This window comes from Calypte anna, chromosome 6, assembly GCF_003957555.1.
Source record: "Calypte anna isolate BGI_N300 chromosome 6, bCalAnn1_v1.p, whole genome shotgun sequence".
In the NCBI taxonomy this organism is placed as follows: domain Eukaryota; kingdom Metazoa; phylum Chordata; class Aves; order Apodiformes; family Trochilidae; genus Calypte; species Calypte anna.
In genome coordinates, this window is record NC_044252.1 from 31,942,501 (window position 1) to 31,957,842 (window position 15,342).

At 44.3% G+C, this 15,342-nt stretch overlaps 1 protein-coding gene across 1 annotated transcript; it reads left to right on the forward strand.

The window, feature by feature from the left end:
- Nucleotides 1–1,573: 1,573 nt before the first annotated feature.
- On the forward strand, nt 1,574–13,783 carry GPR26 (G protein-coupled receptor 26). The gene is made up of 3 exons (XM_030453496.1): nt 1,574–2,241; nt 7,365–7,478; nt 13,552–13,783. Exons 1-3 carry the CDS (start codon nt 1,574–1,576, stop codon nt 13,781–13,783), a joined length of 1,014 nt encoding a protein of 337 aa, XP_030309356.1.
- The last annotated feature ends 1,559 nt before the right edge of the window (nt 13,784–15,342 follow it).

Sequence of the window (15,342 nt, forward strand, 5' to 3'; positions counted from 1 at the left end):
CCATATATACATACAAAAATATATATATACACACACACCATGCCCAGCTGAGGGCAAACACCCACCAGAGCATCCCAGCTCCTGCACAGATGCAGAGGAACTCCCTGAGCCCCCCAGGAGCTGTGCTACAGGGGATCTTTTGCCTTCTTATTGTGCAGGGATTAAGGCTTGGCTGCCTTGATGAGCAAGCTGTCCTGATTGCTCCCACAAACCCTCAGCATTCTCAGCTGAAACTTTTAAAGAGGCAGGAAGGGCAACCAGAAAGCAGCTCCCACTCCATCCTTTGAGACAAAATGAATTTTAACACCTCCTTCTGTGTACTGGAGGCTCAGTCCTATTTCCTCTGTTAAGATGCTGCTTGAGTTTGGTCTGGCAGGGTGCTCAGCACCACAGAGGAAGGAAGGAAAAGCTCCTTCCTTTGGCTAGGAAGGAGCAAAAGCTGTTGGATTTGAGAAAGCTCTACTGAACCCAGAGACCAGCAGCACATTGCTGTCTCTGCCACTCACCTGCTTTGTGAACTTGGGACGCATTACAGTGACATTTGGAGCTTTGGTTTCCCCCCTTCTCAAGAAGGAAGAGAGGAATGATTTTCCTCCTACACATCATGCTTGGACACACAGAACCGCAAATTACTAAAGTAGAGCAGCAAAACCATCCCAGCAGCCTAATGACAGCTCCAGAGAAGTAGCAGAACACATCCATTTTCCCCCTATCTTTTTTTTTCTTTTTTTGAGCAGAGCTAATGAAGAGAAAAGAAATCCTCTGCCCTTCCTGAGAGCAGGCAGCAAGCGTGGAAGGGATGCACCCAGATGTAGGAAAGCCACTGAAGTGCAGGAATTCAGGGACAGGACTGTTTGCAAATGAATGGCTAAATCAATTAGATGAAAGCATGGGATTTCTCTTGAGGAAAGCCTGGTCACAGTCGCAAGGAGAAGGGGAGGGGTTGTGGAGTGGGGATGACATAATCACGTTTGCGAATCATCAGCAGTGTGCATGCCTTAATCCATTAATGGGGTTTTTATCTGGGATCATAAAAAGCAGGTTACATTCAGCCTGGAAGGGAGTGAGGGTTGGAGGAGAGGGGAGGGGAGAGAAAGAGCAAGAGGGAGACAGAGAGAGAGAGAGAGAAAGCAAGAGAGAAAGAGCACAATTCATTCGGTGGATTGCTTGCAAGCTTAGGGCTGATAATTAGGGATCTGGGGAGAGCAGTTTTTCAGAATAATCTGCTCTCCTTCAAATGGACCTAATGGAGACAGTGGTTCAGTCCTGCTGAGATATATATATATGTATAAGTATATATATATATATAATTTTTTTAAGCCCTCCTCACAGTTTGATGGGCATTCCCAGTGCTTTTGTGCACATCTCGGCAAGCATTGACGTGGAAAGGAGCAGCGAGGAGGGGGAGGTTGGAGGAGTAAAACTGCAGCTCTTCTAAAACCAGGGAGAGAGGGCATGCAGGAGGGGGAGCAGGCTGGGGAGGAGGGCGAGGTGAGGGCACCTCTCACCATGGTCCCCGGATGCAAGCCAGGTGCAGTTTCGGAGATGTCCCTCCTGTGACTCTGGACGCACCATGAGCATCTGGGAGGTGATCCTGGCTTTCGTGGTGGTGGTGTTGATGCTCGTGGCCCTGCTGGCCAACGTGCTGGTCTTGATGTGCTTCCTCTACAGCTCTGACATCCGCAAGCAGGTCCCGGGATTGTTCATCCTCAACCTCACCTTCTGCAACCTGTTGATGACTGTTTCCAACATGCCCTTGACCTTGGCTGGGATCATTTACAAGAGTCAACCGGGAGGAGATCACATCTGCCACGTCGTGGGCTTCCTGGAGACTTTTCTCACCACCAACTCCATGTTGAGCATGGCAGCTCTGAGCATTGACAGGTGGATTGCTGTGGTCTTCCCTCTAAGTTATCACTCCAAAATGAGGTACAGGGATGCTGCTCTCATCCTCAGCTACACGTGGTTGCACTCGGTGTCCTTCCCCATAGCTGCAGCTTCTCTCTCCTGGGTGGGTTTCCATCACCTCTATGCCTCCTGCACCCTGTACAACAAGAGACCAGAGGAGAGGACTCAGTTTGTGATTTTCACTGGGGTCTTTCACAGCCTCAGCTTCCTCCTCTCCCTCGTAGTCCTGTGTTTCACATATCTCAAAGTGCTGAAGGTGGCACGGTTCCACTGTAAGCGGATTGACGTGATCACCATGCAGACCCTGGTGCTGCTTGTGGACATCCACCCCAGGTAAGGTGTCTGTGTGTTCAGAGAGTGTTCACAGCCAGAGTTGTGTTCAAGACAGCCTGTTCTGTGTCACAGAGGAGGATGGGGAGGGGGAGAAAAGAAGCATCCTTCTTGTCTGTTTCTAGTCTGCATGGTTATTTTAATTGGGGTGATTTTTTCCCAGTTGTAGAAGCAACACTTCATTGTTTTTTATGCTTGTTTGGGAGGAAGAGTGAAAGAATGGACAGTTTTCCCTGAGCATGCCCTTCCCTTGGAGGTAAGGAGCAGATCACTGCCCTTTTCCTCCCAAGATGGACTTGACAGTGGGTAAATTAGCATTTTCTGGCACTCTGAGCCCAAAAGGTCACCAGATCCCCGAGAGGAAGCAGGCTGAGGCTGCACAAGTCCCTTCTGACAGGCAGCTGGACACCCTGTGCTGCTCCTGTGCTCAGCAGCTTCCCTGCTGCTGGGCTGCCTGGAACTTTATCTTTCCTGAAGGCAGGATTGCCAGGGACTCAGATCTGCACAACACATAACCAGGAATGCCTCTGGGGAAATCCAAGTGAGAGAGACTTCGGTAATTAGACAAGCAAGAGATGGACAAAGTTCATTGCAAATGAGGTTTTAAGGAAAACCCCTCATGCCAGGACACAAGAGAAAGAGGAAAATGGGTTTGAAGGGAAGGACCAGAGGGGGCTGAATGTGTGCTGGGGTGATGTGCCAAAAAGTCACATCAGGGATTATGCACAGAGTATAAATCTTGTTTGAATAGGCTGTGTCTGGATCTGGAAGGGATGCAGATCTGGCTGGAGGAGAGACAGTTTTCCCTGGGTTGGGAGCAAGAAAGCTGAAGGAGGGGAAGCCTTGGTGGCTGGAAACCTGAGGGCTGGCAGGGATGCTGGCGAGGAGCTGGAGAAGGTTCAGCAGGGAGGAAGGGATCAGGGTGGGCAGTGTGGATGTGAGGGCTCTGCCCATGAGAAGTGGAGAAGAGGAAATGGATAGGACCAACACAGGCATGGCTGGAAGGACTTGGGAGCAGGAAGGGAGCAGCAGGATGAGCCAGAATGATCTGCCTGGAAAACAGGAATTTGAGAAACGAACCTGCAGAGCTGAGGCAGGATGGAGAGGGACAGGGTTGCTGATGGATCAGCATGTCCTGGCTGAGAGGAGTTGGGGTGGAGGGGGCTAAGACCCAACCATGGCTGGGATGGGGTGGTGGAGTCAAGGAGTGAGCTGTGGAGAGGGAAAACAGGGAAACACTGGGCACCATGTGGAAAGAAATCAGAAGTTTACTCAGAGGAACTACTTTGGCTCTAGGGCTCAGTGAGGCTGGAGCAGGTGATTGGGAAATGGAGAATTTGATGTATTTGCCTGAAAAAAAAAGGAAAAAAAAAAAGGAGAAAATAGTTTGCTGGGGTAGGGTGACAATGCTGCTGTGTGGGATGGGTGTGCTGCCTGGGAGACAGTCAGAGTGGATCTGAAGGTTCAGACTGTCCCTATTAGAGACCAAAGAGAAGGGAAAAGTCTTTCAGAAAAATGCTGGGAGCTGGCAGCACAGGGAGGTATCTGATACAGAGGAAGAAATCTTCCTGCAAGAGAGGAAAGCTGAGAGCAGTCCCACCCCAGAGATCCCACCTGACCCCTCTTGCTCTCCTTGGCTCTGCCAGAAGCAGAGCTGTGGGATTGGAAGCACATGTGGCTGTCCTCATAAAAAGGTCATATTTGGGGGATGCCTAAGATGAAGGCAAATAAGTCTGAAAGGATCAGGGCAGGACAGCACACTGTTAAAGGAACAGAACATTTGCTCAAAATGAAGCTGTTTGATCTGTTTCTTGACTGAGAATGTAGATCAGAACTTTTGGGTTAGACCCCGTCCTCTTCTTGAGAAACACAAATATAAATCCTATAAATTCCCTAATACAGAGTCACATAGAGGAGGAAACACCCCCCTGCCCTGCGTTGCTGTCTGATGGCTAAAATGTACCTTGACTGGTCTTGGTTCCTGCACGTACCATGAGATGTGGTGGTTGATGCCAGGGCAGTGCCACAGACCCACTGGGGCTATGAAATAGCAACTCTGATACCCAAGGCTTCACCTGTGCCTGGAGAGCACAGTAAAAGGGCAAAAATCCCAAAATCTCACTGGTATTTCTCCTCCTCTGCATTTTTTCTGGTCTAGGTTAATTTGAGGCTGTTTCTGCACTTTGTAACCCTCTCACAGAGGGGTGGATGCAATGGGGTTGGGGGAATTAAACCTTTCTTCAAAGTAGCACAGGGACTTGGCTGCAGTAGCCCCTGATCCTGGCCATTGTTTTTCTCTTGTATCAGCTTATTCTAATGCTTCTTTCTGAGAGCAGAGAGTTTTAGCTTCTTTTCTTGACTGCAGAAGCCAGGACTGATTCAGTAGATGGGGGTACTGGTGATGGTTCCCACCAGTGAAAGAGTCAGACCTTGGGTTGCTGCAGGTCTCAGTGATGATCACAAAGCTCTAACATAATAAAAGCATCCTTTGAATTATACATGCAAATATAAAAATAAACCCATACAGGCAATTTCAGTGAGATCTGAGAGATCTAAGAGATTTGATGTGGATGCTGGGAGAAAGCACATGGGAGAACAGTTTGCAATCTCACCTTAGACTGCCCTGACTTCCCTGTTTGGGGTTTTGTTTGTTTTTCACGGTTTAGTTTCAACCTTGAGAAATGTGTAGGGACAGTTTTCTGCTTCCTCTGACTCAGAATCCCCCCCAGAAGGGGGTCCAGTGACAGGCATTAGGGCAGATGGCTTTATTACCTGTGACTGGGGAAGCCAGGAGTGAGCTTCTGAGGATCATTCGAGATGAGTTGAAAGGAAACCTCTAAATGCCACACAAAATGGTGTGAATATTTAAGGCCTTCCAAGTTAGCTTAGGCATTTTTATCAAATCCTGCCTTTTCTTGACTTTATTAAGACCAGGATATGTTGGGTTTTGTGAGAGGTTTGGGCAAGACTTTGCTTAAGTGCTTAACCTGTGTATTTCTTAACTCCAATTATCAATGCTAAATTTTTGGTGTATCCAGCTTTACAGATCTTAAGGTCCAGAATCTCAGCTTCACAGATCTTAAGGTCCAGAATCTCATAAACTTTGTTTAAAATACCAAACCATCAAAGGGATATATCTCAGATTTTCCAGGATATGAAAATCTTTAAATGGAAGCTTAGTCAATAATCCAGTTCTAACACTTGTGTCACTATAGGATCTTACATATATGTTCTTATCTTGGAGCATGAAAGTGTGTGCCAAAGCAAACCACTCGTCTGTGTACATTGTCTGTAGGAAGGAATGAGATAAAATACCTTTTTCTGGGATGTGGTATTTATTAGCTGCATCTGGAAGGACTGAAAAAAAGAAATTGGTTGAAGTTTATCAAGGATTTCCCAAGTCCTGTGTGAGCTCTGGGTGCCAAAGACAGCTTTGTATATGCCAGGAGGGAAAAGATGTAATAGGGGAAATGATTGGAGACAAAAAATACACCATCCTAACAACATCCTTATAGAATCTACTTTGGAGATTTCTTTTCCTAGATCACTGTGTGCCTGGAAAAATAACACAGGTTTTCAGCAAAGTGTCAAACCTTTAAGATCATCTGTCTGCACCTAAAAATAACTCCAAGTCCTCCAGCTCCTGCAGAACAGAAAGCACACATTCTCCTGAAAAGCTGATTTTTTTTTTCCCTTTTTCCTTCTCAGCTGTCTTTCCTATCTGTAAATAACTCAGACACAGAACATGTAACACTTTCAGATGTGTTTTCATGCTGCTTAGGAATATTCTTTAAGACGAAGATGATTTGTTATTTCAAGGAGAACAAAATTTTCCCCTGGTATTAATTTCATTTTGCACATTCCGATAGCTGCTGTGAGGACTGGAAGTGTAAGACCATATGTAAAATGAATTAAAGAAAACATTTTCTTTAACACAACAGAAAGGGAATATTGGATCTCACTGCCACAAAGAGCACTGAAGCCCACTGAGATCCTCAGGACAGAAAGTGTTTAGATAATGAATAAATATTTGCAAATAGGTGAGGTTATGGCCACAAACCTTGTAGCTTTTAGCATGTGGGAGTATGGAACCTGCCACCAAGTCACCAATCCCAGATTTATAATAAAAACAGAGAGATAGAGCCAAGCAGTCACAAGATGCAACACACGAGCCACACCATTACTTGTCCAATTCCCTCAAAACCAGAGCCAGAACAGGAGTTACATGAGCAGGTAGAGGAGGAGGATGGATTTTCACATTATTAATCTTTTGGCAAGCAAATGTGAGGCTTTGTAAGGGGATTTCCTGCGGTGGAACTGAGGTCTCAGCTCCATGCTCCCATCTTAGCAGCTCCGTGGTGGGCTGGTGAAACCACCCCCAGGTAACTGAGGAGAAACACTTGTTCTAAAATACCACAGGTAGGGAAAAAAAAACCCAAAACAACAGGATATGACTAATTGGTACCTGTTTAGTCAGGAATACAGTTGGTTTGAGGCAAGGAGTCAGAGCATCACAACTCTGTGGGTTTGTTATATGATTCCCTGCTTTGCAAAGCGCTCAGCACAGGAAGCCAAAAGATTTGTGGCCTCCCTGTTCACAGCTATGGAAAACTGTGATTGTTCCAGCATTGGGATGAATGTGCAGAGTGTGGTTTTTACTGTTCTGATTTTGCTGTATTTTATTGCTTAACTTGCTGGGGAGTTTCTCCTCCCTAAGACAGGAGTGTTGGGGTTGCTGTTTGTAGGGAAGCTGCATGCTGCCTACCCCACTTGGGTTATTTTTCCACCTGAGGCAAACTCTGGCTTGCAAACCCAACTTTCAGTAACTCCAGAAAAAGAGCTGCAGATGAATTTAAGGCTGAATCCCACCATTTTTGCCATATAGAAATCAACATAATGGGGGTGTGTGTGTATAATAATGTATTTCTCAGTAATCCTTGTTGGAGGGTAAGATGCTCATGCACTGCATTAATAGTTGGGATTGCCCCATATAAGAGTACCTGCTACTGGTTTATGCAAATATATTTACTGGAACAGCTGATTTCCATCATTCTATAAGTAAAGCCATTAAAATCTGTTGCCTGATGTTATGATTCATGTTCTTGTTTGTGTTGAATGTCACACAGTGTAAGAGAACGTTGTCTAGAAGAGCAAAAGAGGAGGAGGCAGAGAGCAACAAAGAAAATAAGTACCTTTATTGGTACTTTTGTACTCTGCTTTGCACCTTATGTCATTACCAGGTAAGTTGGAACCTATGTACTGGAAATAGACCACTGAGATGTACTCTTTAACATGGAGAAGTAGGGCATGTTGAACCAGAAAATTATTCAAGTCTCCTGTGAAAAAAAATTGTGTGCACTGTTCCTGCTCCTTTGACAGAGATTGTGTTTACTGAGCTGACAAAACTGTACAAAATGTCCCAGCAGTGATTTTGGTACAGTCCTGCTGCAGTTTCTGGTCAGTCAGCCCAGCTGACTGATGTTGGTGACATGGCAGTGATTTAGGAAGTCAATTTTGGTGCATTTGTTTCTGGTGAAGGAGTCACCAACTCCTCAGATTCCTTCCCCTGCTCAGGGTGATCTGCAGGGGAAGACACTTGTCTGAACAGGTCAGGCTGCAAAAATCTGGTCAACAAGATCCAGCTATAGTGAGAACACAGTCCAAAGGCTTAAATGATAGTTTTATCTGACCAAAAAGAGTTTCTTAGTCCTTAACATAAAATATCAAAGCTGTTCTGGCTCATAGCTAAAATGAATTCTTGTGATTTATGGTCAGATGCCCTTATTTATCTGCAAGCTTATCTTTGGAAATGGCTCCTGGGGGAAACACAAAATTACTCCTTTGAAACATGAAGTCTTAAAAAACAAGTATATCCAGAAAAGTGTTATATAGTTATTGAAGGAAATTACCACATTTATTCCTTATTAAAAGTCTCTGGAAAAAAATGAAATGCTGCTTTGCAGAACAGAGAAGGAAAAAAACCACTATCAACTAGAAATTATTTGGGTTGACTTTGGTCAAGCTCAGATCCATTGTGAAATAAACAAACAAGTAAAGAAAACTAAAGATCACTGAAAAGTTAAGGTTCAGTATGGACGTGTAGCCAACCCCAAGTTTTCCCTGTTCAGTATAATATCTTAAATTTCTCTTCCCAACAAAACAACTCACAAGAAGGTCTTGTGGTGTCTCAGTGCAAAAGGGAAACCTGCATGTTATGTTGGTTTTGTATCCAGGAAAATAATAAATAATAGGAAGGGACTCATGATGTTCATTTCTACATTTGCAAATACATTTGTTGCAGTGTTCTTATATTTCCCTTCACTTTCATTTAGAAGAGCTGAGAACACACTCTATACTGCACACTGTAAAAGCCTATGAAAGGATTTATAATTATGGATATATTATAATTATAATTATTGAGCCTTAGCTCCCAGGCTACAAGATATTAAAGTGTTTTCCTCATCACAAAATGGTTTAAGTTTCATTTTCTTCTGGGTCTCTGGACTTAATGAAAATTGTCACACTCACAGAATTTCTCACTGCTCCTCCTCGAGTGGCTCTGATTGCTTTAGCCAGGACTGGCAGAAGGATTTTTATGCTCCTCCATCCCAACCCAGCATTTGGACACCACCTCCTCTTAACTCTGTGCCATATTAATTTGTGTCTCAGTAGCCTTAAAATCCTGGGAAAGGTTAGAAAAATCCTGATCCTTCTCCCTTGAGTCCACACAAGGATCACTCCAAGGTTCTCCTCCATCTTCAGTCTCTTGAGGATCCCCAGCCCTGCTACAGTGACCATGAGAAGAGTCAAAATGTGGGAATTTGGATGTATGGAAAGTTGGCCAGGCATTTCCAGAGGGCTGAATGCTCTCCCTTTCCTGACCTTCTTAGTTCTGACACTGCAGGGATTACTGCACATCAGGCAGCAGGGAATTCCCTCTTGGAATCCCTCTGGAGACCTTGCTGGACACCAGGCCACGTGGATGGGCATTTGGAGATGTGAATTCTTGTGCTTCCTTGTGCCCCCCTGACACTGCTGAGGGTGCTGAAGTCAAGGGGAAGTTTTTGAGTAGAATCACAGAAGCAAATATTATATTCTGGACTTTGTCCAGCACTTTGTGTTCACAAGAGAAGAGGGAATCCATCACTTGGAGGCAGTGAGCAGAAGTCAGCCCTTGAAGCGTGTGGCTCAAGCCAGCCCTAACCAGCAGTGTGCTGAAATCAAACATGCCTTTAAGTACTGCATGGACTGAGAGCTCATCTCAAGGCTTTGCTTTAACAGCATCTTCTGCTTCCCTACTGAAACCAAATACTTGGCTTTAGCAACCCCATGAACCAGCAAAGGATTTGTGCTTAGAGCCCCAGCCAGGGAAATTCTTCTCTGGATAATCCACAGTTTGTCAGGTTACTTTATGGCAAAAAACCATAATACCCATCACTTTTATCAAAATCCACCCTTCTACTTATTCAGTGGCTGACCTTAGATGTATGATTAGAATCTGATCCTCCCTGATTCATTGTTTCCACTGTACCACTAGGATGGATTTATTACCCCACATTATATATTTCTAGGCATAGCTTGTTTCTTGGTTTGTAAAAATCCTATTAGTGCACATCTCCACTTTTGCTATGTTTTTCATTACATGACTCAACAGCATTGTTCAAAATCTATTTCCTCCAAGGAGGTTTTTCACAAGAAAAATTAAAGTAACTCACACCAGTTTCTAATATTTGTTTCCAACTCCAGGCACTTCACACTGCAACACAGAACTTTACTCATGCAAGTTAATAAGTGCTGTCAATGTGTGAGGAAATTTCCCTTAAATTAAAAACCCTGAAGTAATATCAGGGAAAAGCTTGTAGCCCCAAGCCCTCGGGTTGCAGAGGATGGTGGCACAGGCAGAGGATGATTGAAATTCTCCTGCATCATCTCTGGGGGACAAGAGAGAAACTGTGATTTCAAACTGGTTCCCTGCCCTCTGTGTGTGCAGATCCTGCTCGGGTAGATGAGCAAGTTCAGAATTCCTCAGCAAGTTACATTCTTGCCTTGACATATTTGAAGAAAGTGGCTTTTTAGTGGCTTTAAAAAGTCTCAGCTGATGCCAGGTGCAGAGATCTTCCTCCTGGGTGGAAAAACTTCTTGGTATGAGCTGGCCAGTGTTGCCAACGTCAAATCTCTGTAGCTCCTTGCTACCTTCCCATCTCTGTGCTCCCAGGTGGGACCTGAAGCTCTGGGGAGCAGCAATGGCTGAAAGTCAAGATTTTCAATGATTTCTACAAGAGATTTGCCAGATTAGCTCCAAAAGTTCAAAAGTCACACTGCTTCCTTAAGAAGCTGGTGAGTTCTGCTTTGTGAACCACTTAAAGGAGAACTGTCAAAGGGTGAACCAAGTAATGATCCCTGGGATGCTGGTTTTGTGTTGAGAAGTAATCATAAAAATAATGATTTTTTACTAGTAAGACAGAATGCAAAAGATTCAGTTGACCAGGCAATAAAGTGAAAAGAAAACCAATTCATCAAGATAAAACTCATGGTCATCTTATTTATATAAGAGCAAGAGCTAAGGTCAAGTTCTGATACCATGGGGCTTGAGTGAAAAAAAATAATCAGAATTAAACACAAACAGAAAAGTTAGGAATGCAAACACTCAGAGCTGGTCACAGTTCTTGGGGAAAGGACTTGCTCGTCCTTCATCTCCCAGCTCCAAAACCTGCCAGCTTTGTTTTACGTCCAAGGAAGTGATTCTGCCCCTATACTCAGCCCTGGTGAGGCCACACCTCGAGTCCTGTGTCCAGTTCTGGGCCCCTCAGCTCAGGAAGGAGACTGAGGTGCTGGAGCAGGTCCAAAGGAGGCAACTGGGCTGGTGAAGGGACTCGAGCACAGATCCTATGTGGAGAGGCTGAGGGAGCTGGGGGCGTTCAGCCTGGAGAGGAGGAGGCTCAGGGGAGACCTCATCACTCTCTACAACTCCCTGAAAGGAGGTTGGAGCCAGGGGGGGGTTGGGCTCTTTTCCCAGGCAACTCTCAGCAAGACAAGAGGGCAGGGTCTCAAGTTGTGCCAGAGGAGGTTTAGGTTGGAGATTAGAAAGAATTTCTTTCTGGAGAGGGTGATCAGGCATTGGAATGGGCTGCCCAGGGAAGTAGTGGATTCTCCGTGTCTGGAGATATTTCAAAAGAGCCTGGATGTGGCACTGAGTGCCATGGGCTGGGAACTGCAGCAGGAGTGGATCAAGGGTTGGACTTGATGATCTCTGAGGTCCCTTCCAACCCAGCCAGTTCTATAATTCTATGATTCTACTCCTGCCCAACAAGACGTTGTAGCTTCTTTGAGACTCTGGCCTATTCAGAATGTTTTCCATAAATCAGTTAAATTCTTAGGTTTAAGCAATGCATGTCAGATATGTTCCCACTTTAGCAGCCTCCAGCTGGATGTATTCCTGATGAACAAAATATTTTACTAAAGTGATGAACTGCAGATGTATTTAAAGGGGTTTCAGTGTGTCTTATCTGCAGAAAAGATTAAGGTCTTATTCTTCAACATAACTTCTCCTTTGTTTACTGAAAGTCAAATAACCTATTGGGTACCTGACACACACTGCAGAATAACAAGTTTCTAAAGTATGAACAAAATAGCACAGCAAACAAGCTTTTACCTTTGAAATAAAAAAGGTATTGAAGATCAGACAGAAGCAGAGTGGTTTATGAAAGCAAGGCAGGGATTTATGCAGCTGATACCAAAGGTTTTAATTTACAGACAGCACTGAAATATTAATGCTCCTTCACTGAAAATGTCTTTTTTTCTTTTATTGTTGAAGCATTTCATGAAAACTGAAGCTATGCACACAGTTTTCCTCATAAATGAGAAAAAACAACAACCCTCTTTCATAGGAGGTTAATATGCTTTGAAAGACTGAGATTGGGTTGTTTGTACACCAAATGAAATTGCATAGCTTGGGGTGTTTCTGCGTTGCTGCTTGATATTTGCAAATGTGATTCACTATCCAAAACAATCCAGAGGAATTGCAAAACCTGAAAAAATACAAGGGACAATTAGGGAAACATAACCCAGGGAAATATTTAAAATTCTGTCAGCAAAAGCAGAGACTTTTTAGTTGATGAAGGTAAAATTAGCAAGTGGAGGCTTGCGACCCTGAAGTGTCTGACATGTTGTAAGTGGAGGTTAATGTCTTGCAGAACTGATTGACAGAGACTCAGACACAAATTTGGCATATTTTGGTGGTTCAAGGCATCTGCTGAAATTAATTAAACTTAATCAAATCACCTCTGTAAAGCATTCATTATGTCGACCGGATGAAATTCAACAGGATGAAGTTGAAAATGCAAAGAAGGCATCAAATATGTGGAGAATAATGAGAAGGATGGCTCATGGCAGATTACAAAGTAAATATGACTCAGTAGATGATTAATTTCCAGCAAGTCAGTTCTCATTTTAGAGCATATTAACGTAGGTGTCATAAGCTACATTTTATTAAAAAGGAGCAAATACATCAGATGAGACCCTTCAGCAGCTTGAGTAGAAGATAATTATGTCTGAGTTTGTATCCTGCTTTGTAAGGAAGATATCAGCCCTGGCTTACAAGGAGAGGTTGAAGGAACAACATTCATTTAGACAAGAGTGCATCAGGACAGGTCCTTGGTATCTCAGAGTTGTTTACAGGGATCAGCTGAGGCAAGAGGCACGAGTGGAGAGGCAAGAGCAAGTCCCAAGTGTTTCCATCAAACATAGCCTGGTTATCTCCTATGTCTCACCCATCTGTGGGCCCAAAGAGTACTTTGGCTAATGTCACCTAAAAGCATCATTGTGCACCTCACTTCCAATGGAAGTGATACACAAAGCCATCAAAATACAGAATCCCAGATTGGGTTGGGATGGAAGGGACCTTAAAGCTCATCCAGTGCCGCCCCCCTGCCATGCCCAGGGACACCTCCCACAGCCCAGGGTGCTCCAAGCCCCATCCAACCTGGGCTGAGACACTGCCAGGGATGGGGCAGCCACAGCTTCTCTGGGAAACCTGGGCCAGGGGCTCAGCACTTTCACAGTGAAGAATTTCTTCCCAATATCTCATCTAAATCTCCCCTCTTCTAGTTTGGGCATCCTGTTCTATCTATTAGCACAAAGAATACAAAACTATTCTCCGGATTAGAATTACTGACATGTGACAGTGGGTAAAGATTATTGACATGTGACAAAGGGGTTGGGGGGCTGGAGGGAGGTGTCATTGTCTTACAGTTGTGCTGTTGCTCCACGTTTTTAACACAAATGGTGACTCCCTCAACCTTCCTCTTTCCCCAGACTCGTCGAATTATCCTCCGTGGTCCACATCAATTCCCACTGGGGAATCATTTCCAAGTGCTTAGCTTACAGCAAAGTTGTTTCAGACCCTTTCGTGTACTCTTTGCTACGACACCAGTACAAGAAGACGTGGAAAGACATCATAAACAAAGTCCTCAAAAGAAGTTCCATCAACTCCTCTGCCCTCACAACTGAACCCCACAGCCGGAACATCGCGCAGCTGAACGAATGAGGAGCCCGGTATGGGACCTACAAGACCCATCAAACATTCTGTGGGGGGGGAGGGAAAAAAAGCACCTGGTCTATCCCTATCCTCAGCTGTCAAGGTTTTGGGAGGCAGGCAGAGGTTGCAGCCCAAGCTGTGTCCCTCCTGTAGCCCATGTACCACCTTGAGGGATGCTTTGGACCTCCTGTCTCCTGTTAGGAGAGCGCTGGGGAGCTGTGGTCCTGCAGGATTCCCAAACACAAATCTCCCACTGGTTTCCATCAGCAGTTGCATGTAGATATGGGATAGAAAAGGCTCATCCTCAGCAGGAGGACTCACAAAAGTAGCAGGAGCAAAATGGTGCCATTAGGAGACTTGTACAGAGCTGCCCAGGGATATCTGGGATTTTTTCACAGGTTGCAGGTAGCAGCACTCGGATGGAGCTGCCAACCTGGCTTTGGAAAAACCACCTCAGCCTGGTTGTTTGAGTAGGTTCTGTACAGAAAAAACACCTCTTACTAGGAGAAGTTTAATAGAAAAACCCTGACCTACTCATGCAGTGCCCAACTGGTACAACCTCTTCTGATACCTGTGTTTTGAAGAGTCCTGCAGAACCCAATGAAGGGAAAAATCACTCCTGAAATGCACCACAGCCTGGATTCAGCATTCAGTAAGGTTTTTAAGCAGCTTCCACAGGATCATATTAGTTTTCTCCCCATTAAATTTGAGAAAAAAAAGAAAATCATAGATAGGATGGAAAGGTCAGGATGCTTCCTGCCTCCCTTCCAGTATATCTGAGCTATAAAGGGATGGATTTTACTCAAAAAATGAAAGAACCTGGTCCTGTGCCCAAGGGAAAAACATATTGAAAAATTCCTTTTTTTCTTTTTTTTTTCCTGAGATGTAATTAATCTCAGTGATTTTTTATTTTTTCCTACAAATAAGTTATTTATAGGAAAGATGGGTCTAAGGTTGAGGCTAAAAGTGTACTGGAATAAATATAATAGATGTGCTCCCTACCAGAAAGGGCAGCTAATAATCTGAATCCACATCCAAACATGGAAATGTCAGAAGGCTTCAGGGTAAATCTTTATAGCACTTTTGTAGCTTTTCATAGCAACATTATTAACATTTACCATGCATCCAATTCAGCCTGCAGCTCTCACAGGCCCAAACACTACTCAAAGTTCCCAAACCAGGGCAATCCTACACGTCACACTTCCACAGACACCACCAAGGTGTTTCCATTTTTCCACTCATTATTTAGCTCACTGTAACAACTACAGGTGGTAGATGGCTTCATGACTGTCATGTAGACACATGATGCTGAAGCCACCCTCCAGTGACTCATGAAGAATTCTCTTCCTGGGTAATTTTCAGTGAGAACACTGCAAAACAAGATGGTTTTTCAAGTATTTCCTTACTAAGATGTGGAATATAAAGAGCAATAATCAATCAGGTGTCCTTTCTATTGCTACGTTTTTTAGGGATAATCCATTTAATAAATCAACTTGCATTTACAAGTGTTTCATCCTCATCAGCTCTTCAAACTATTGCTTTCAAATGCTTCATGTTTCTACTTTGAT

What these genes read in the sequence shown, in the direction of transcription:
- GPR26 (XM_030453496.1), top strand. Translation starts at nt 1,574, where the DNA reads ATGAGCATCTGGGAGGTGATCCTGGCTTTCGTGGTGGTGGTGTTGATG. An exon ending in CTTGTGGACATCCACCCCAG is followed by an intron (nt 2,242 to 7,364) that starts GTAAGGTGTCTG and finishes AATGTCACACAG; the next exon opens with TGTAAGAGAACGTTGTCTAG. An exon ending in GCACCTTATGTCATTACCAG is followed by an intron (nt 7,479 to 13,551) that starts GTAAGTTGGAAC and finishes CTCTTTCCCCAG; the next exon opens with ACTCGTCGAATTATCCTCCG.